At 45.3% G+C, this 22,772-nt stretch overlaps 1 protein-coding gene across 1 annotated transcript; it reads left to right on the top strand.

Annotated features, from left to right (window-relative positions):
- The first annotated feature begins 8,460 nt into the window (after positions 1–8,460).
- On the top strand, positions 8,461–22,772 carry LOC117505811 (cGMP-specific 3',5'-cyclic phosphodiesterase-like). The gene is made up of 4 exons (XM_034165349.1): positions 8,461–8,983; positions 10,523–10,696; positions 20,894–21,040; positions 22,767–22,772. Exons 1-4 carry the CDS (start codon positions 8,486–8,488, stop codon positions 22,770–22,772), a joined length of 825 nt encoding a protein of 274 aa, XP_034021240.1. The 5' UTR covers positions 8,461–8,485.

Genomic DNA, 22,772 nt, shown 5'->3' with positions numbered 1-22,772 from the left:
CCTCCCGGTGGTTACCTGACACCACCAGAGTTACTGGAGGTGTCTTATGCGTGATTGGTGGGAGTAGGGAGCCATCTAGCGCCCGAACCTGCACAGGCGAGGTAAGAGCCACCAGAGGGAGCCCTATCTCCCTGGCCCATCTACTGTCAAGCAGATTCCCCTCAGAGCCCGTGTCCACCAGTGCTGGGGCCTTCAGGGTTGAATCCTCAAACAGGATCGTGACTGGGAGTCGTGTAGCAATGTGGGTGTGTCCCACGTGAATGTTTTGGCCCACCCCTGGCCCAGTCTCTAGGGGCGGGCGTTTGGCGTTTGACCGCTCGGGGCAGTCTCTCACATGGTGCTCTATTGAACCACAAACAAGACACGCTCCGTGGGTCCATCTCCTCTGTGCATCTGGTGCCCTAAATGTTGCCCTACTCGTGTCCCTAGCTTCGTCAGTAGGGGGAGCTGTGACCCCACGGAGCGCAGGGGCTGTGGAGCGTGGGGAAGGCGGAGCTCGATCGGAACCGGAAGGGAGAGGGACGACGCGTGCCTGGCCACGCCCTTCGCCTCGTTCCCGACGGCGTTCTTCTAACCGGTTGTCGAGTCGTATGACCAGATCGATGAGCCCGTCTAAGTCCCGCGGTTCGTCCTTCGCCACCAGGTGCTCTTTTAGGACCAATGACAGTCCGTTTACAAAGGCGGCGCGGAGGGCAGTGCTATTTCAGCCGGATCCCGCCGCCGCGATGCGGAAGGCGACTGCATAGGCAGCTGCGCTCCGACGCCCCTGTCTCATTGACAGTAGCGCGGTTGAAGCGGACTCTCCTCTGTTGGGATGGTCGAACACCGTTCTGAGCTCCCGTACAAACCCAACGTATGCATGAAGGAGCCGTGAGTTCTGCTCCCAGAGCGCTGTAGCCCAAGCGCGTGCCTCCCCGCGAAGCAGATTTATTACATAAGCTACTCTGCTAGCATCAGTCGCATACATCACGGGACGCTGTGCGAAGACGAGCGAACACTGCATCAGAAAATCCGCGCACGTCTCCACACAGCCTCCGTACGGTTCTGGAGGGCTTATGTATGCTTCTGGGGACGGAGGAAGGGACCGTTGAACGACCAGTGGAACGTCACTTTCACGCGCAGGGTCCTCGGGAGGGAGAGCCGCAGCGGCGCCCGAAGGGCGCGCCTCCACTTGTGCGGCGAGAGCCTCCACCCTGCGGTTTAGGAGAACGTGCTGCTCGGTCATTAAATCGATCCGACAGGTGAAAGCGGTGAGGATCCGCTGCAACTCACCGATTACCCCTCCCGAAGCCGCCGACGCGCCTTGGTCTTCCATTGGCCGTTCAACAGCCGGTTGACGCCCCTCGGGGTCCATGACGCTGGCCGAGATATCCTGTTGTGAAAGTGTAGGTACACGGACCCACAACAGGGGGCGTAATGAACGGACAATGGAGAAAGGTGAATAACAAGTTTTACTGTTGTGAAACGAGCACAACGAATACAACAATTAACAATTTGGGGTCGAATCCGCTGGTGTCGTGTGGGCAGGCTCGAAGGTAGGAGACGTCCGTCTCAGTCGAACCGGAACCACCCAGATCTCCTCTGCCACCGAACCCTGGAAATACTGGAACCGCCAAGTCCCGAATTCCCAGGTGGCCACTGCCTCCGCTCGTCGGATCCGGTACTGCTGGCGGGAGAGAGCAACAACACACAGGTGTGGATGCGACAGCACCCAGTAACGGAGAGGGGAAGAGCCGCCTCCACCTCTTGTCAATATATAGCAGGAAGGTGAGTACTTATCCAAGCAATTTAGCTATTAGTAGTCAGCAGTCCTGAAAAGGTTTAACAAGTTTTAGCTGGTTATTCAGAATATGAATGCAGAGAACGTTACCTCAGTCTTAAGGCGATATCTCGGCACTGAGGTGGAGACGCCGTCCTGATGATATACCCCCGGGCTGAGTGGAGTCAGCTGTGTCCAGTAATGGGTGACAGCTGTCACCCTGACTGCTCTCGTACGGCGGCGGCGCCCTCTGGTGCTTGGAGCCCGCACTCCAGGCAGGGCGCCCTCTGGTGGTGGTGGGCCAGCAGTACCTCCTCTTCAGCGGCCCACACAACAGTGTGACTGTGTAACTGCATAACTTTGTGACTGTAACTCTGTGACTGTGTGACTGTGCAACTCTGACTGTGTGAATGTCCGACTGTGCAACTCTGTGACTGTGTGACTGTATATCTCTGACTGTACCTATGTGACTATGTAACTCTGTGACTGTAACTATGTGACTCTGTAACTCTGTGACTGTGTAACTGTGACCATGCAACTCTGTGACTGTAACTCTGTGACTGTGTGACTGTATAACACTGACTGTGACTGTGTAACTCTGTGACTGTGACTGTCTGACTGTATAACTCTGACTGTAAGTATGTGACTGTGTAACTCTGTGACTGTGTAACTGTGACCATGCAACTCTGTGACTGTAACTCTGTGACTGTGTGACTGTATAACTCTGACTGTAACTATGTGACTGTGTAACTCTGTGTGTAACTCTGTGACTTTGTAACTCTGTGACTGTGTGAACATGTGAATGTGTAACTCTGTGACTGTAACTCTGACTGTAACTATGTGACTGTGTAACTGTGACCATGCAACTCTGTGACTGTAACTCTGTGACTGTGTGACTGTATAATTCTGACTGTAACTATGTGACTGTAACTCTGTGTGTAACTCTGTGACTGTGTGAACATGTGAATGTGTAACTCTGTGACTGTAACTCTGTGACTGTGTGACTGTATAACTCTGACTGTCATTGTGTAACTGTGACTGTGTAACTCTGTGGCTGTGTGAACACGTGACTGTGTGACTGTATAACTCTGACTGTAACTATGTGACTGTATAACTCTGTGACTGTGTAACTGTGACCATGCAACTCTGTGACTGTAACTCTGTGACTGTGTAACTCTGTGACTTTGTAACTCTGTGACTGTGTGAACACGTGAATGTGTAACTCTGTGACTGTAACTCTGTGACTGTGTGACTGTATAACTCTGACTGTGACTGTGTAACTCTATGACTGTGTGAACACGTGACTGTGTGACTGTATAACTCTGACTGCAACTCTGTGACAGTGTAACTCTGACTGTGTAACTCTGTGAGTGTGTGAACACGTGACTGTGTGACTGCTTAACTCTGTGATTGTGTGAACATGTGACTGTGTAACTCTGTGACTGTGTGAGCATGTGACTGTGTGACTGCATAACTTTGTGACTGTAACTCTGTGACTGTGTGAACACGTGACTCTGTAACTGTGTAACTCTGTGACTGTGTGACTGTGCAACTCTGACTGTGTGAACGTCCGACTGTGTAACTCTGTGTCTGTGTGAACACGTGACTGTGTGACTGTGTAACTGCATAACTTTGTGACTGTAACTCTGTGACTGTGCAACTCTGACTGTGTGAATGTCTGACTGTGCAACTCTGTGACTGTGTGAACACGTGACTGTGTGACTGTGTAACTTTGTGACTGCATAACTTTGTGACTGTAACTCTGTGACTGTGTGAACATGTGACTGTGTAACTGTGTGACTGTGTAACTCTGACTGTGTGAACGTCCGACTGTGTAACTCTGTGACTGTGTGAACACGTGACTGTGTGACTGTGTAACTTTGTGACTGCATAACTTTGTGACTGTAACTCTGTGACTGTGTGAACATGTGACTGTGTAACTGTGTGACTGTGTAACTCTGACTGTGTGAACGTCCGACTGTGTAACTCTGTGACTGTGTGAACACATGCCTTTGTAACTTTGTGACTGTGTAACTTGGTCCATGAGCCAGTCATGAATTTTGACCAAATCGGTACCACTTAAGGGAAAAAAACGACACTTAGAATCCAGCCTCAGATATACAGCGCATAGAGTGACTATGTATTGTGTATGAATTGAGTATATATGGAGTATGTAAGGCGGATGTTATCCGCATTCAGATTTTTGAACAGCTCAAAAATCCTGGCTGCGGACATGCGTGCCTCTGCGGATGATCACAGGCGTGTTCAGATGATGGCCGACTCATACAGGCATGTTACATGGATATTGTGGATGTTTGGCGAATATGGGCCAATTTTGTGCGCAATCCATACGCAAATCCTCCTAAATGCCAGTGGGACAGGACCCTAAGTGGCTCTACTCTACTCTTTTCTACTCTTCTTTTTTACTCTTCCTTTTTTAGATATTTAGATATACCTTAGTATATACTTGTACTAGTATAGTTCTGCCTTAGAACTGGAATATATTATAGAAGACATACCTTACTGAATTATCATGTCATAGAATTCAATGGATGTTGACCTTGTTTGACCTTTACTTTGGAGACAGAGCATTCAGCACATTACATTTACTGATCCTTTGATTTCAACCAATAATTTGCATCATTTTTTGTTGAAATTGGAGCAACTTTAACTTTTGACCCCTGTACAAACTGAAATTGACCTTTGTCACCATTTTTGCCGTTTTGACCCCATAACTCCAAAACATTCCGTCACAGATAGTCTAAACTATACCTTTTTGGAATCGTTATGATCAGACAAGTAATGTGATATAGTTTTCAACATGATTGGAGCACTTTTAAAGTTTGACCTCTGTGTAATTCTTCATTGATCCCTACCTGGCTACAGCTACCACGCTGGGATGACGAGCATACATTTTTGTGTAGGCCATGATACACTGAGGCTGGATTCTAAGTGTCCTTTTTTCCCCCTTAAGTGGTACCGAAAACCTGCTTGGCCCATAGACTAACTGTGACTGTGTGAATGTGTGACTATGCAACTCTGACTGTGTAACTCTGTGACTGTGTGAACATGTGACTCTGTAACTCTGTGACTGACTGTGTGAACACGTGACTGTGTGACTGTAACTCTGTGACTGTGTGAACGTGTAACTCTGTGACTGTGTGAACATGTGACTGTGTAACTCTGTGACTGTGTGAACATGTGACTGTGTAACTCTGTGACTGTGTGAATGTGTGACTGTGTAACTCTGTGACTGTGTGAACGTGTGACTGTGTAACTCTGTAACTCTGTGACTGTGTGAACATGTGACTGTGTAACTCTGTGACTGTGTGAACATGTGACTCTAACTCTGTGACTGACTGTGTGAACACGTGACTGTGACTGCATAACTCTGTGACTGTAGCTCTGTGACTGTGTAACTGTGTGACTGTGTGAACATGTGACTGTGTAACTCTGTGACTGTGTAACTGTGACTGTGTGAATGTGTGACCGTGTAACTCTGTGACTGTGTGAACATGTGATTGCGTAACTCTGTGACTGTGTGAACACGTGACTGTGTAACTCTGTGACTGTGTGAATGTGTAACTCTGTGAATGTGTGAACATGTGACTGTAACTCTGTGACTGACTGTGTGAACACATGACTGTGTGACTGCGTAACTCTGTGACTGTAACTCTGTGACTGTGTAACTCTGTGACTGTGTGAACATGTGACTGTAACTCTGTGACTGTGTGAACATGTAACTGTGACTGTGTGAATGTGTGACCGTGTAACTCTGTGACTGTGTGAACATGTGATTGCGTAACTCTGTGACTGTGTGAACATGTGATTGTGTAACTCTGTGACTGTGTGAACATGTGACTGTGTAACTCTGTGACTGTGTGAATGCGTGACTGTGTAACTCTGACTGACTGTGTGAACACGTGACTGTGTGACTGCATAACTCTGTGACTGTAACTCTGTGACTGTGTAACTCTGTGGCTGTGTGAACATGTGACTTTGTAACTCTGTGACTGTGTGAACATGTAACTGTGACTGTGTAACTGTGACTGTGTGAATGTGTGACCGTGTAACTCTGTGACTGTGTGAACATGTGATTGCGTAACTCTGTGACTGTGTGAACATGTGATTGTGTAACTCTGTGATTGTGTGAACATGTGACTGTGTAACTCTGTGACTGTGTGAACACGTGACTGTGTAACTCTGTGACTGTGTGAATGTGTAACTGTGAATGTGTGAACATGTGACTGTAACTCTGTGACTGACTGTGTGAACACATGACTGTGTGACTGCGTAACTCTGTGACTGTAACTCTGTGACTGTGTAACTCTGTGACTGTGTGAACATGTGACTGTGTAACTCTGTGACTTTGTGAACATGTAACTGTGACTGTGTAACTGTGACTGTGTGAATGTGTGACCGTGTAACTCTGTGACTGTGTGAACATGTGATTGCGTAACTCTGTGACTGTGTGAACATGTGATTGTGTAACTCTGTGACTGTGTGAACATGTGACTGTGTAACTCTGTGACTGTGAGAACACGTGACTGTGTAACTCTGTGACTGTGTGAATGTGTAACTCTGTGAATGTGTGAACGTGACTGTAACTCTGTGACTGACTGTGTGAACACATGACTGTGTGACTGCGTAACTGTGACTGTAACTCTGTGACTGTGTAACTCTGTGACTGTGTGAACATGTGACTGTGTAACTCTGTGACTGTGTGAACGTGTAACTCTTTGACTGTGTGAACATGTGATTGTGTAACTCTGTGACTATGTGAATATGTGACTGTGTAACTCTGTGACTGTGTGAACATGTGACTGTAACTCTGTGACTGACTGTGTGAACACGTGACTGCGTAACTCTGTGACTGTGTGAATATGTGACTGTGTAACTCTGTGACTGTGTGAACATGTGACTGTAACTGTGTGACTGACTGTGTGAACACGTGACTGCGTAACTCTGTGACTGTGTAACTCTGTGACTGTGTGAACACGTGATTGCGTAACTCTGTGACTGTGTAACTCTGTGACTGTGTAACTCTGTGACTGTGTGAACATCAATCAATTCAATCAATTTTTTTTTTTATATAGCGCCAAATCACAACAAACAGTTGCCGCAAGGCGCTTTATATTGTAAGGCAAGGCCATACAATAATTACAGAAAAACCCCAACGGTCAAAACGACCCCCTGTGAGCAAGCACTTGGCTACAGTGGGAAGGAAAAACTCCCTTTTAACTGGAAGAAACCTCCAGCAGAACCAGGCTCAGGGAGGGGCAGTCTTCTGCTGGGACTGGTTGGGGCTGAGGGAGAGAACCAGGAAAAATACATGCTGTGGAAGAGAGCAGAGATCAATCACTAATGATTAAATGCAGAGTGGTGCATACAGAGCAAAAAGAGAAAGAAACAGTGCATCATGGGAACCCCCCAGCAGTCTACGTCTATAGCAGCATAACTAAGGGATGGTTCAGGGTCACCTGATCCAGCCCTAACTATAAGCTTTAGCAAAAAGGAAAGTTTTAAGCCTAATCTTAAAAGTAGAGAGGGTGTCTGTCTCCCTGATCTGAATTGGGAGCTGGTTCCACAGGAGAGGAGCCTGAAAGCTGAAGGCTCTGCCTCCCATTCTACTCTTACAAACCCTAGGAACTACAAGTAAGCCTGCAGTCTGAGAGCGAAGCGCTCTATTGGGGTGATATGGTACTATGAGGTCCCTAAGATAAGATGGGACCTGATTATTCAAAACCTTATAAGTAAGAAGAAGAATTTTAAATTCTGTTCTAGAATTAACAGGAAGCCAATGAAGAGAGGCCAGTATGGGTGAGATATGCTCTCTCCTTCTAGTCCCCGTCAGTACTCTAGCTGCAGCATTTTGAATTAACTGAAGGCTTTTTAGGGAACTTTTAGGACAACCTGATAATAATGAATTACAATAGTCCAGCCTAGAGGAAATAAATGCATGAATTAGTTTTTCAGCATCACTCTGAGACAAGACCTTTCTGATTTTAGAGATATTGCGTAAATGCAAAAAAGCAGTCCTACATATTTGTTTAATATGCGCTTTGAATGACATATCCTGATCAAAAATGACTCCAAGATTTCTCACAGTATTACTAGAGGTCAGGGTAATGCCATCCAGAGTAAGGATCTGGTTAGACACCATGTTTCTAAGATTTGTGGGGCCAAGAACAATAACTTCAGTTTTATCTGAGTTTAAAAGCAGGAAATTAGAGGTCATCCATGTCTTTATGTCTGTAAGACAATCCTGCAGTTTAGCTAATTGGTGTGTGTCCTCTGGCTTCATGGATAGATAAAGCTGGGTATCATCTGCGTAACAATGAAAATTTAAGCAATACCGTCTAATAATACTACCTAAGGGAAGCATGTATAAAGTGAATAAAATTGGTCCTAGCACAGAACCTTGTGGAACTCCATAATTAACTTTAGTCTGTGAAGAAGATTCCCCATTTACATGAACAAATTGTAATCTATTAGACAAATATGATTCAAACCACCGCAGCGCAGTGCCTTTAATACCTATGGTATTAAAGGCACACATGTGACTGTGTAACTCTGTGACTGTGTGACTCTGTGACTGTGTGAACCAGAGCCTGGATCTGTGGTTTAAGAGGTAAACTGTGCCATCAGGACTTTGTTTCAGACACTTTGCAGTCGATCTGTGAGGCTGAATCCTTCAGGTGTTCATGTGTTCATGTCCCCAGGGAGATGGTGAATGCCTGGTTTGGTGAGCGCGTCCACTTCATCCAACCATCAAACTCTAAAGAAATCCCTCCAACGCCACAGTGGGTGCAGCAGTCCTGCACAGAGTCTGCCCTCCCACCAGCCCTCAGCCTGCTGGACACCCGCTGCCCCTCCCCGTCCACAGCCCTGAGTCCAGCTCCTGGAACCCCGACACGCAAAATCTCAGCATCTGAGTTTGACCGGCCGCTCAGACCCATCGTGGTGAAAGACTCAGAGGGCACCCTGACCTTTGTCAGTGACACTGACCGAGAAGCGGTTCCTGTGCGGGGCTCTGTGATGGGTGAGGGCGGAGTCGGCAACAGAGACAGCAGGACCAGAAGTGGCAGTGAGGGCGATCGCTGCAGCCGACTTCTGGAGCTGGTGAAGGACGTGTCCAGCCATCTGGATGTGACACTACTCTGCCACAAGATCTTCCTGCACATCAACGAACTGATTGCTGCTGACCGCTACTCTCTGTTCTTGGTAAGAACGCTGCCCCCAGAGGTTTTATCAAACAGCTTCAGCAGAAAAACCCTAAAATTGTCCAACCACTGAAACTGATAACGTCGGGTTTTACTGAGAGTGACTCATGCTGATCTTAACCCTGAGCACACGGTTTAGGAAAGTATGAACAAAGAGTCATCAAACATGCAAAAAAAAGTACAATTGTATAGTTCATTAGGCAAGAATGCATAAAAAGACTGATGAATCTGACGACAGCACCTCAAAAAAAGAGTGAGAGAATCAATCAGCCAGGTCTCAGAGCACTGTGTCTCAGCGGTAAAACAACAGGATCACAGCCAGGATGCTGATGTTGACACCGGCACAGAGCTTCACCAACAGACCCAGAATTTAAATATGAGGAGACCGAGTCCTGCTCCATTATTAGTAACAACACTAAGACGGAGCTCAGTACAACACTAATATGTTAGTCATGCAAACGGAGAAGAGACTGTTTTACCTCAGCAGACAGATTGGTCCACAGGACAGGAGCACAGGAACAGAACGCTCTGTGACCTGCTGACTTCTTTTTAACACACACAGTAATCCTGCATCCTGAGAACACAGAGCATGGGCCGGTACGTAAGGTTTAACCATGTCAGCCAGAGAGGGAGGGGCTAGTCCATGAAGGATTTAAAATCTGACCTCACAGGGATGAGAGGCTAAAATCGGGTTATGTGGTCAGACTTTCTGCTCCTAGTCACAACTCTAGCAGCAGATTTTTGAACCAGATGGAGTCCTCTGATGCTGGACTGCTGTAAGACAGAGAACAGGACATTACAGTAATCAGGTCTAGAAGAGAGAAAGGCGTGGACCAGTGTCTCTGCATCAGCCGTAGACAGGATAGGTCCAATCCATAGAGTATTATGAAGGTGCTAGAAATCAGGCTGATTCTCAGCACAAGGACTCAGAAATTAATGAAAGCCTTCTTTGTGAATCTTGGTTCGATACAGAATAACATTTTAGTGTGAACACCTACAACAGGGTGGACCCAGAAAAATCTAACCTACTGTAGATCCAATAGTGGTGGGCACAGCTACCCAAAAAGTTAGCTTCAATAACAGATAATCAGCTAACTAAAAAGTTATCTTTTACAAAGCTAAACCGATAAACCACCCAAAAATTTGTCAGAAGCTACAGCTAACCGATGACTGATAACTTTCAGTATTGTCTCTGGTACACTTGCAACTACTAAGAAGTTGATTTTGAGTTTTAACACCACGATCGCTTCTGGCAGGTCAGTGGGACTGGATCCTGTTCAGATGAGGTTTGCGGTTTTCATCATGTTAGAACTTTAAGAGCTGGTTCTGATCGAGTGAGCGAGGTCCTTCAGAGTGTGCTCTTCAGAGGATTACGTGTCGAGGTCAGAGAGGAACTGGCCTCCAGAGATGAGACCGACACTTTGGACTTCCCCTCCCTGTGTGTGTGTGTGTGTGTGTGTGTGTGTGTGTGTGTGTGTGTGTGTGTGTGTGTGTGTGTGTGTGTGTGTGTGTGTGTGTGTGTGTGTGTGTGTGTTGGTAGGTGGGGGAAGACAGCTCCAACAAGAAGTTCTTGGTGAGCCGCCTGTTTGATGTTGCCGAGGGATCCACCCTGGAGGAATCGTGCAGCAGCTGTATCAGGCTTGAGTGGAACAAAGGCATTGTGGGACATGTGGCATCAACAGGTCAACTGCTCAACATCAGGAATGCTTACGAGGTGAGAACTTGACTCACTTTAATTTATTTTACTCTCTGACTACCTTTGGCAGCTTCATGATCAGGTTTCAATCATTAATACTCCGAGGCTCAGACTCTTCCTGACCCCAGCCGTCAGCAGTGTGCCTGTAGGTGGTGTTAAATCTTCAGTCTTCTTGGTAGTGGTCTTCCTGACTCTGAGGGTGACAAACATGTGGGAAGAGCTGATAGAGTCCCACAAAATTACGATGGAAATCTGGTGCCAATGACGGCCGTAAGTACTACGTACACCAAGTTTGTTCAAGATTGACGATGGATCAACAAGTTCCTGCAAAGTTTCAAAGCACTTCCCAATTAGCTATTAAACTGGAAGGAACAGCGCTCTGTGGAATAGCCACACACACACACACAAACATACACACACGCATTCACACATGCAAACACACACACACACACACAAACATACACACCTGGACACAAACACACACACACCTGGACACAAACACATACACACACACACACATACACACACACAAACAAACACACACGCATTCACACATGCAAACACACACAAACATACACACCTGGACACAAACACACACACACACAAACATACACACCTGGACACAAACACACACACACACATACACACCTGGACACACACACACACACACACACACACACACACACACACACACACACACACACACACACACACACACACACAAACAAACACACACGCATTCACACATGCAAACACACACACACAAACATACACACCTGGACACAAACACACACACACCTGGACACAAACACATACACACACACACATACACACACACAAACAAACACACACGCATTCACACATGCAAACACACACAAACATACACACCTGGACACAAACACACACACACACAAACATACACACCTGGACACAAACACACACACACACATACACACCTGGACACAAACACATACACACACACACACACACACACACACACACACACACACACACACACACACACACACACACACACACACACACACACACACACAAACAAACACACACGCATTCACACATGCAAACACACACACACAAACATACACACCTGGACACAAACACACACACACACATACACACCTGGACAGAGTCAGAGCTCTATTGAGCTGAGTATTCCATTAACTTTAACTAGTAATGACTTCATGACTTTCTTTGCTAATAAAATTTTAACTATTAGAGAAAAAATTACTCATAACCATCCCAAAGACGTATCGTTATCTTTGGCTGCTTTCAGTGATGCCGGTATTTGGTTAGACTCTTTCTCTCTGATTGTTCTGTCTGAGTTATTTTCATTAGTTACTTCATCCAAACCATCAACATGTTTATTAGACCCCATTCCTGCCAGGCTGCTCAAGGAAGTCCTACCATTATTTAATGCTTCGATCTTAAATATGATCAATCTATCTTTGTTAGTTGGCTATGTACCACAGGCTTTTAAGGTGGCAGTAATTAAACCATTACTTAAAAAGCCATCACTTGACCCAGCTATCTTAGCTAATTATAGGCCAATCTCCAACCTTCCTTTTCTCTCAAAAATTCTTGAAAGGGTAGTTGTAAAACAGCTAACTGATCATCTGCAGAGGAATGGTCTATTTGAAGAGTTTCAGTCAGGTTTTAGAATTCATCATAGTACAGAAACAGCATTAGTGAAGGTTACAAATGATCTTCTTATGGCCTCAGACAGTGGACTCATCTCTGTGCTTGTTCTGTTAGACCTCAGTGCTGCTTTTGATACTGTTGACCATAAAATTTTATTACAGAGATTAGAGCATGCCATAGGTATTAAAGGCACTGCACTGCGGTGGTTTGAATCATATTTCAAATCAAATCAAATCAATTTTATTTATATAGCACCAAATCACAACAAACAGTTGCCCCAAGGCGCTTTATATTGTAAGGCAAAAGCCATACAATAATAACGGAAAAACCCCAACGGTCAAAACGACCCCCTGTGAGCAAGCACTTGGTGACAGTGGGAAGGAAAAACTCCCTTTTAACAGGAAGAAACCTCCAGCAGAACCAGGCTCAAGGAGGGGCAGTCTTCTGCTGGGACTGGTTGGGGCTGAGGGAGAGAACCAGGAAAAAGACATGCTGTGGAGGGGAGCAGAGATCGATCACTAATGATTAAATGCAGAGTGGTGCATACAGAGCAAAAAGAGAAAGAAACACTCAGTGCATCATGGGAACCCCCCAGCAGTCTAAGTCTATAGCAGCATAACTAAGGGATGGTTCAGGGTCACCTGATCCAGCCCTAACTATAAGCTTTAGCAAAAAGGAAAGTTTTAAGCCTAATCTTAAAAGTAGAGAGGGTGTCTGTCTCCCTGATCCGAATTGGGAGCTGGTTCCAGAGCTGGTTTACACTTGTTAAAAGGCTCCAACTGCTGCTCCTTCTGCTCCATGCAAAGGAGGAAAGAGGGTTGGAGAGCTCTGCTTTGATCTTGAAAGAGTGAGAAAGTGCAATATCAAGTGGTCGAAACAAATGTCACCTTTATCTCAAGGGGTTTCACAAAAATATGGCACTAACCATTTAGGAATTATGTCCATTTGTATAGATAATGCCTCAATCCTTAGAGCCCATAAGATTTTGGATAAATCAACTATAAGGATAATTTTTGTTATACAAATCCTTTCTATAATGAGTTTTCTTGAAGTAAGTTAGGGGATGATGCATCAACTTCTCCAAGTCACTCAATATGTTTGACAATGAAGAGTCAGTGGCCAATGGTCGCCTGGGCAGCTGTGACTTGTTGAGCGCAGAAGACCTACATAGACCCTGAGGCCCGTTGGTGCCTGTGGTCATCTCTGGATTATGCAGTGTTAAGTAGATGACAGTCTCTGAACCCCCTGGGCAGGACACCAGTCCCAGGCAGGTTGCTTCCCCAGCGAAAGCTGGTGTGAGTGATGATGTTGTTGGACTGAGACAAAGCAAATTAAGTATCTTGTCCAAAGATACGGATTAAAAAAAAATCCAGGTGTATGTCATCCAACTCCTTAGCCACTGAGCGAAAGTTAAGAAAAAGAAATGTCCAGACTGGTTCGAGCACATAAAAAAATCTCCAATAACAATTCATTACAACCAAAGTATACAGAAGAACATCTCTAAATGAGCAAGATGTCGAACCTTGACGCAGATGGGTACTGGGTCCTACTCTTGTCAGTTAAGAATAGAAAACTCAGGATACAGTGGACACACGCTCAGCAAAATTGGAGAATGAAAAATTGAAATAAGATAAATAAATAAACACCAAACACTGCATGGTCTGACGACTCTTGATTTCCGCTGCAATATTCAGATGGTGGGATCAGAATTTGGCAGAAACAACATGAAAATGTGGATCCAGCAAAAAATGTATCAACAATTCCGGGTGCTGGTGGTAACTTTTTAAATTCTCCTTTCTGAAAGCTGTTTTCAAGTACGTTTTTAAGTGATGTCTCAGATCTTTAAAAAGACAGACAACTGTAGGACAATGAAAAGGAGTGTAACCAATCAAAACTGTAAAATCCAAAGGTGCAGGACAACATTTGGCCAATCATCCCTCTCAGTGTAAGGTACACACATATGGAATTCTTTACCATCACAGATTAAATCAAAAACAGAACTGAAATTGGCAGCAGCAGAAATTTGAACATTTATTTGAACTTGTGGTTCCTAGGGTTTGTAAGAGTAGAATGGGAGGCAGAGCCTTCAGCTTTCAGGCTCCTCTCCTGTGGAACCAGCTCCCAATTCAGATCAGGGAGACAGACACCCTCTCTACTTTTAAGATTAGGCTTAAAACTTTCCTTTTCGCTAAGGCTTATAGTTAGGGCTGGATCAGGTGACCCTGGACCATCCCTTGGTTATGTTGCTTTAGACGTAGACTGTGGGGGGGTTCCCATGATGCACTGTTTCTTTCTCTTTTTGCTCCGTATGCACCACTCTGCATTTAATCATTAGTGATCGATCTCTGCCCCCCTTCTCGGCATGTCTTTTTCCTGGTTCTTTCCCTCAGCCCCAACCAGTCTCAGCAGAAGACTGCCCCTCCCTGAGCCTGGTTCTGCTGGAGGTTTCTTCCTGTTAAAAGGGAGTTTTTCCTTCCCACTGTGGCCAAGTGCTTGCTCATAGGGGGTCGTTTTGACCGTTGGGGTTTTTCATAATTATTGTATGGCCTTGCCTTACAATGTGGAGCGCCTTGGGGCAACTGTTTGTTGTGATTTGGCGCTATATAAGAAAAAAGTTGATTGATTGATTGATTATTTCTCTCAAGTCACTTTCAACACAAAAGCACTTTACCCATGTTTAATGTTAAATTGAACTTGTTATCCAAGGCTGTCGGGTATCTGTTCTTCCGTGCTCGGCATAAGTCCAGTCCCACCACTGCCAGGGTCCTGAAACCCACAGGGAGCACCCCTGAGACACAGATATTTATCTAATAGATTACAATTTGTTCATGTAAATGGGGAATCTTCTTCACAGACTAAGGTTAATTATGGAGTTCCACAAGGTTCTGTGCTAGGACCAATTTTATTCACTTTATACATGCTTCCCTTAGGCAGTATTATTAGACGGCATTGCTTAAATTTTCATTGTTACGCAGATGATACCCAGCTTTATCTATCCATGAAGCCAGAGGACACACACCAATTAGCTAAACTGCAGGATTGTCTTACAGACATAAAGACATGGATGACCTCTAATTTCCTGCTTTTAAACTCAGATAAAACCGAAGTTATTGTACTTGGCCCCACAAATCTTAGAAACATGGTGTCTAACCAGATCCTTACTCTGGATGGCATTACCCTGACCTCTAGTAATACTGTGAGAAATCTTGGAGTCATTTTTGATCAGGATATGTCCTTCAATGCGCATATTAAGCAAATATGTAGGACTGCTTTTTTGCATTTGCGCAATATCTCTAAAATTACAACCCCTGGCAATAATTATGGAATCACCGGCCTCGGAGGATGTTCATTCAGTTGTTTAATTTTGTAGAAAAAAAGCAGATCACAGACATGACACAAAACTAAAGTCATTTCAAATGGCAACTTTCTGGCTTTAAGAAACACTATAAGAAATCAAGAAAAAAAGATTGTGGCAGTCAGTAACGGTTACTTTTTTAGACCAAGTAGAGGAAAAAAAATATGGAATCACTCAATTCTGAGGAAAAAATTATGGAATCACCCTGTAAATTTTCATCCCCAAAACTAACACTTGCATCATATCAGATCTGCTCGTTAGTCTGCATCTAAAAAGGAGTGAACACACCTTGGAGAGCTGTTGCACCAAGTGGACTGACATGAATCATGGCTCCAACACGAGAGATGTCAATTGAAACAAAGGAGAGGATTATCAAACTCTTAAAAGAGGGTAAATCATCACGCAATGTTGCAAAAGATGTTGGTTATTCACAGTCAGCTGTGTCTAAACTCTGGACCAAATACAAACAACATGGGAAGGTTGTTAAAGGCAAACATACTGGTAGACCAAGGAAGACATCAAAGCGTCAAGACAGAAAACTTAAAACAATATGTCTCAAAAATCGAAAAATGCACAACAAAACAAATGAGGAACGAATGGGAGGAAACTGGAGTCAACGTCTGTGACCAAACTGTAAGAAACCTAAAGGAAATGGGATTTACATACAGAAAAGCTAAACGAAAGCCATCATTAACACCTAAACAGAAAAAAACAAGGTTACAATGGGCTAAGGAAAAGCATTCGTGGACTGTGGATGACTGGATGAAAGTCATATTCAGTGATGAATCTCGAATCTGCATTGGGCAAGGTGATGATGCTGGAACGTTTGTTTGGTGCCGTTCCAATGAGATTTATAAAGATGACTGCCTGAAGAGAACATGTAAATTTCCACAGTCATTGATGATATGGGGCTGCATGTCAGGTAAAGGCACTGGGGAGATGGCTGTCATTACATCATCAATAAATGCACAAGTTTACGTTGATATTTTGGACAATTGAAAGGCTGTTTGGAGATGTTTCAAGATGATAATGCATCTTGCCATAGAGCAAAAACTGCGAAAACATTCCTTGTAAAAAGACACATAGGGTCAATGTCATGGCATAGGGTCAATGTCAACAAGTAGATCTGATTTGATGCAGGTGTTAGTTTGGGGGATGAAAATTTACAGGGTGATTCCATAATTTTTTCCTCAGAATTGAGTGATTCCATATTTTTTTCCTCTGCTTGGTCTAAAAAAGTAACCGTTACTGACTGCCACAATCTTTTTTCTTGATTTCTTATAGTGTTTCTTAAAGCCAGAAAGTTGCCATTTGAAATGACTTTAGTTTTGTGTCATGTCTGTGATCTGCTTTTTTCTACAAAATTAAACAACTGAGTGAACATCCTCTGAGGCCGGTGATTCCATAATTTTTGCCAGGCGTTGTAGAAAGGTCTTGTCTCAGAGTGATGCTGAAAAACTAATTCATGCATTTATTTCCTCTAGGCTGGACTATTGTAATTCATTATTATCAGGTTGTCCTAAAAGTTCCCTGAAAAGCCTTCAGTTAATTCAAAATGCTGCAGCTAGAGTACTAACGGGGACTAGAAGGAGAGAGCATATCTCACCCATATTGGCCTCTCTTCATTGGCTTCCTGTTAATTCTAAAACAGAATTTAAAATTCTTCTTCTTACTTATAAGGTTTTGAATAATCAGGTCCCTTTTTATCTTAGGGACCTCATAGTACCATATTACCCCAATAGAGCGCTTCGCTCTCAGACTGCAGGCTTACTTGTAGTTCCTAGGGTTTGTAAGAGTAGAATGGGAGGCAGAGCCTTCAGCTTTCAGGCTCCTCTCCTGTGGAACCAGCTCCCAATTCAGATCAGGGAGACAGACACCCTCTCTACTTTTAAGATTAGGCTTAAAACTTTCCTTTTTGCTAAAGCTTATAGTTAGGGCTGGATCAGGTGACCCTGAACCATCCCTTAGTTATGCTGCTATAGACGTAGACTGCTGGGGGGTTCCCATGATGCACTGAATGTTTCTTTCTCTTTTTGCTCTGTATGCACCACTCTGCATTTAATCATTAGTGATCGATCTCTGCTCCCCTCCACAGCATGTCTTTTTCCTGGTTCTCTCCTTCAGCCCCAACCAGTCCCAGCAGAAGACTGCCCCTCCCTGAGCCTGGTTCTGCTGGAGGTTTCTTCCTGTTAAAAGGGAGTTTTTCCTTCCCACTGTCGCCACGTGCTTGCTCACAGGGGGTCGTTTTGACTGTTGGGGTTTTTCTGTAATTATTGTATGGCCTTTGCCTTACAATATAAAGCGCCTTGGGGCAACTGTTTGTTGTGATTTGGCGCTATATAAATAAAATTGATTTGATTTGATTTGATTTGACACAAACACACACACACAAACAAACACACATGCATTCACACATGCAAACACACACACAGGTACACACTCAAACACACACATACACGCAAACAAACACACACACATACAAATAAACACACACGCAAACACAGACACGTACACACATGCACACACACACACACACACACACAAACACATGCACACATACACAAACACACACTCGCACGCACACACTCGTACAAGCACACACAACCATGCACACACAGACACACACACATGAACACACACACAAGCACACACACACACAAACACACACAAACAAACATACACACCTGGACACAAACACACACACAAACAAACACACAACCACACACGCATTCACACATGCAAACATACACACACACAGGTACACACACAAACAAGCACACAACCATACACAAACACACATGCACATACACACAAACAAACACACACACATACAAATAAACACGCACACACACATGTACACACATGCACACACACACACACACAAAATCAAGCACACACACAAACACATGCACACATACACAACACACACACTCACACGCACATGCACACACACACAAGCACACATGCACATGAACACACACACATGCACACACACACACAAACAAATGCACACACACACATGCATGCGTGTACACACAGACACACACAGAAATACATGGACGCACACACACAACCACACATACACTCACACATGGACACACAAATAAACAAACACATGCAGACACGCACGCTTGCACAAACAAACACACACATGCACACAAGCACACACCCTCGCACATACACGCACACACACACACACAAACACACACCCACACACAAACGCACACACGCAAACACACAATCACACTCACAAACACACACAAACGTGCACACAAACACACACAAACAAACACACATACAACCACACACGCACTCACACATGCAAACACACACACATAGGTACACACACAAATGAGCCCACAACCACACACAAATATGCAGGCACACACGCACGCACATGCACACAAACACACTCATGTACACACACACTCTTACAAGCAGACACACACACACACACACACACATTAACACACACACATGAACACGAACACACGCACATGAACACACAAACACGCATGCACACACAAATAAACACACACACACAAACAAACACACACTCACACGCACATACACACAAACACATGCACATACATACACACACACTTTCCTGTTGAATCTGATCCTGACTCCAGGAAGTCGCCCTTTCATCATGTGATGGCCTCTGCAGCCTCGTCATTGGTTCTTTTAGGTCCCATCAGTACTGTCAGGTTGCAGTCAGCCCCTCCGCCCATGTTTGTCTTGGCACGCCCTCTCCCTGGTGCTCCCTGAGCTCTGTTTTGGGATTTGGTATCGGTCAGGATGATGGCCGTGGCAGTTGCACTGATGGATGTTTTGGATCTAGTTCCGGCTCAGACTACAGGAAGTGGAGCCGAGGAGGTGAAACTTGGATCCAGGAGTCCGTTTCGAGGTGTCTCAAAATAATGGAGCTTCTATTTCCCCTCATGTGAGCTGAGTTACAGTGAAATGTCTGTTAAAAGTCTTTGTGGATCTGCACGGACCACGTTAAATGCTCCCTGTGGTTTGTGACCACCCCAGTCAGTTTTATTTGTTTGTTTTTTGTTGCTGACGTTGTGACTGATGAACTGAACCTGTTCATGAGGATCCACAGCATCTGATCCAGTAATGTAAAAATCCGTTCCTGTCCCTGAGGCTCATTGGTTCAGCGCTTAGACGGGTGAAAGTCTGTGATTCCCCTGGACGGGGCGCCGGATCATGTCAGGTTCCTTCCCCAGACAAGGTCGGTGTCCAGTTGGATGGACTGGAGACAATACAGCTGAAATGTCTCATCCCAGGACACGGACAGGCAGCCTAAAGGTCACTGTTGGATTCAAAATCCAGTTTTGTGGTTGGCAGAGTCCTGTGCCACAGAACCACTGATCAGCACAACAGCTGATCCAGGATCAGTTTAAGGAAACTACGGGATTTATTTAGTGTTATTTTGTTCAATAAAAGCTGTTTTATTCCAACACTGCTGGTAAAAGTTAAAGCTTACAGGGTCTCAACACCTTCAGAACTCAAGATGTAAACACCTCTGACTGTCTGGCTACACAGCCGGATGGACAGACAGACAGACAGACGGTTGGCTGGATGGATGGACTGGCTGGTTGGATGACTGGCTGGATGGACCGTGGATGGATGACTGGTTGGACAGATGGATGGATGGATAGATAGAAGGACAATTGGCTGGCTGGCTAGATGGAAGGATGGACAGATGGACGGACAGACAAACAGCTGATTGGATGGATAAGTGGATGGCTGGCTGGCTGGATGACAGACAAATGGAGAGACAGATTGATGGATGGACAAAGCGACTGATGGATGATGGACAGACAGAGGCACTATCAGATGAGTGGTTGTCTTCACATTTGAGGGACAGCAGCTGCTTTGTGCCTAAAGGAGTCAGTGTTTTAATACCACCTGATGACAAGTGTGAAGAATTGTAATCTAGGAGTTTAGAATCTGTGTTAGATTCCAGAAGTTCCTTGGTTCTAATCCCCATCAGACCAAGCAAGGCCCTTGGGCAAGGTTCTTAATCCCCAAGTTGCTCCTAGTGGAAAGCTGAGTGTGTTGCATGGTAGTGCGCCGACATTTGTTTGAGTGAATGTGAGGCATCACTGTAAAGCACTTTGAGCTTTCCATTTGTCTGTGAGCTTGAGGTCAGTGTGAATCCGCTGCTTTATCTTTGTGTGTTGATTCTTCAGGACCCCAGGTTCAATGCTGAGGTGGACCTGATCACGGGTTACAAAACTCACAGCATCCTGTGCCTGCCCATCAAGAACCACAGAGATGAGGTAATGCGTTCCATACACTACATGCAGTGCTTTAATTTCACAAGTTCACTTCCGGCGGTAAAGTGCTGTAATGTCACATGTTCACTTCCGGCGGTAACGTGCTGTAATGTCACAAGTTCAGTTCCGGCGGTAACGTGCTGTAATGTCACATGTTCACTTCCGGCGGTAACGTGCTGTAATGTCACATGTTCACTTCCGGCGGTAACGTGCTGTAATGTCACATGTTCACTTCCGGCGGTAACGTGCTGTAATGTCACATGTTCACTTCCGGCGGTAACGTGCTGTGATGTCACAAGTTCACTTCCGGCGGTAACGTGCTGTAATGTCACAAGTTCACTTCCGGCGGTAACGTGCTGTGATGTCACAAGTTCACTTCCGGCAGTAACGTGCTGTAATGCCACATGTTCACTTCCGGCGGTAACGTGCTGTAATGTCACAAGTTCAGTTCCGGCGGTAACGTGCTGTAATGTCACAAGTTCAGCTCCGGCGGTAACGTGCTGTAATGTCACATGTTCACTTCCGGCGGTAACGTGCTGTAATGTCACAAGTTCACTTCCGGCGGTAACGTGCTGTAATGTCACATGTTCACTTCCGGCGGTAACGTGCTGTAATGTCACAAGTTCACTTCCGGCGGTAACATGCTGTAATGCCACATGTTCACGTCCGGCGGTAACGTGTTGTAATGTCACAAGTTCACTTCCGACTGTAACGTGCTGTAATGCCACATGTTCACTTCCGGCGGTAACGTGCTGTAATGTCACAAGTTCACTTCTGGCGGTAACGTGCTGTAATGTCACATGTTCACTTCCGGCGGTAACGTGCTGTAATGTCACAAGTTCACTTCCGGCGGTAACGTGCTGTAATGTCACAAGTTCACTTCCGGCGGTAATGTGCTGTAATGTCACAAGTTCACTTCCGGCGGTAACGTGCTGTAATGTCACAAGTTCAGTTCCGGCGGTAACGTGCTGTAATGTCACATGTTCACTTCCGGCGGTAACGTGCTGTAATGCCACATGTTCACTTCCGGCGGTAACGTGCTGTAATGTCACAAGTTCACTTCCGGCGGTAACGTGCTGTGATGTCACAAGTTCACTTCCGGCGGTAACGTGCTGTAATGCCACATGTTCACTTCCAGCGGTAACGTGCTGTAATGTCACAAGTTCAGTTCCGGCGGTAACGTGCTGTAATGTCACAAGTTCAGTTCCGGCGGTAACGTGCTGTAATGTCACATGTTCACTTCCGGCGGTAACGTGCTGTAATGTCACAAGTTCACTTCCGGCGGTAACGTGCTGTAATGTCACATGTTCACTTCCGGCGGTAACGTGCTGTAATGTCACAAGTTCACTTCCGGCGGTAACGTGCTGTAATGCCACATGTTCACGTCCGGCGGTAACGTGCTGTAATGTCACAAGTTCAGTTCCGGCGGTAACGTGCTGTAATGTCACAAGTTCACTTCCGGCGGTAACGTGCTGTAATGTCACAAGTTCACTTCCGGCGGTAACGTGCTGTAATGCCACATGTTCACTTCCGGCGGTAACGTGCTGTAATGTCACAAGTTCACTTCCGGCGGTAACGTGCTGTAATGCCACATGTTCACTTGTGGCGGTAACGTACTGTAATGTCACACGTTCATTTCCTACGGTAATGTGCTGTAATGTCACAAGTTCACTTCCTGTGGTGATGTGCTGTAATGTCACACGTTCACTTCCGGCGGTAACGTGCTGTAATGTCACACGTTCACTTCCTGCGGTGATGTGCTGTAATTTTATACGTTCTCTTCCAGTGGTAA

This window comes from Thalassophryne amazonica, unplaced genomic scaffold (assembly GCF_902500255.1).
Source record: "Thalassophryne amazonica unplaced genomic scaffold, fThaAma1.1, whole genome shotgun sequence".
In the NCBI taxonomy this organism is placed as follows: domain Eukaryota; kingdom Metazoa; phylum Chordata; class Actinopteri; order Batrachoidiformes; family Batrachoididae; genus Thalassophryne; species Thalassophryne amazonica.
The sequence above is the reverse complement of the archived record's forward strand: the minus strand, read 5'-3'. Positions and strand labels throughout refer to the sequence as shown.

Bases quoted from the DNA above. Each gene is read 5' to 3' on its own strand.
- LOC117505811 (XM_034165349.1), top strand. From the start codon at position 8,486: ATGGTGAATGCCTGGTTTGGTGAGCGCGTCCACTTCATCCAACCATCA. The intron at 8,984-10,522 runs GTAAGAACGCTG...GTGTGTTGGTAG, and splicing joins ACCGCTACTCTCTGTTCTTG to GTGGGGGAAGACAGCTCCAA. The intron at 10,697-20,893 runs GTGAGAACTTGA...TTGATTCTTCAG, and splicing joins ACATCAGGAATGCTTACGAG to GACCCCAGGTTCAATGCTGA.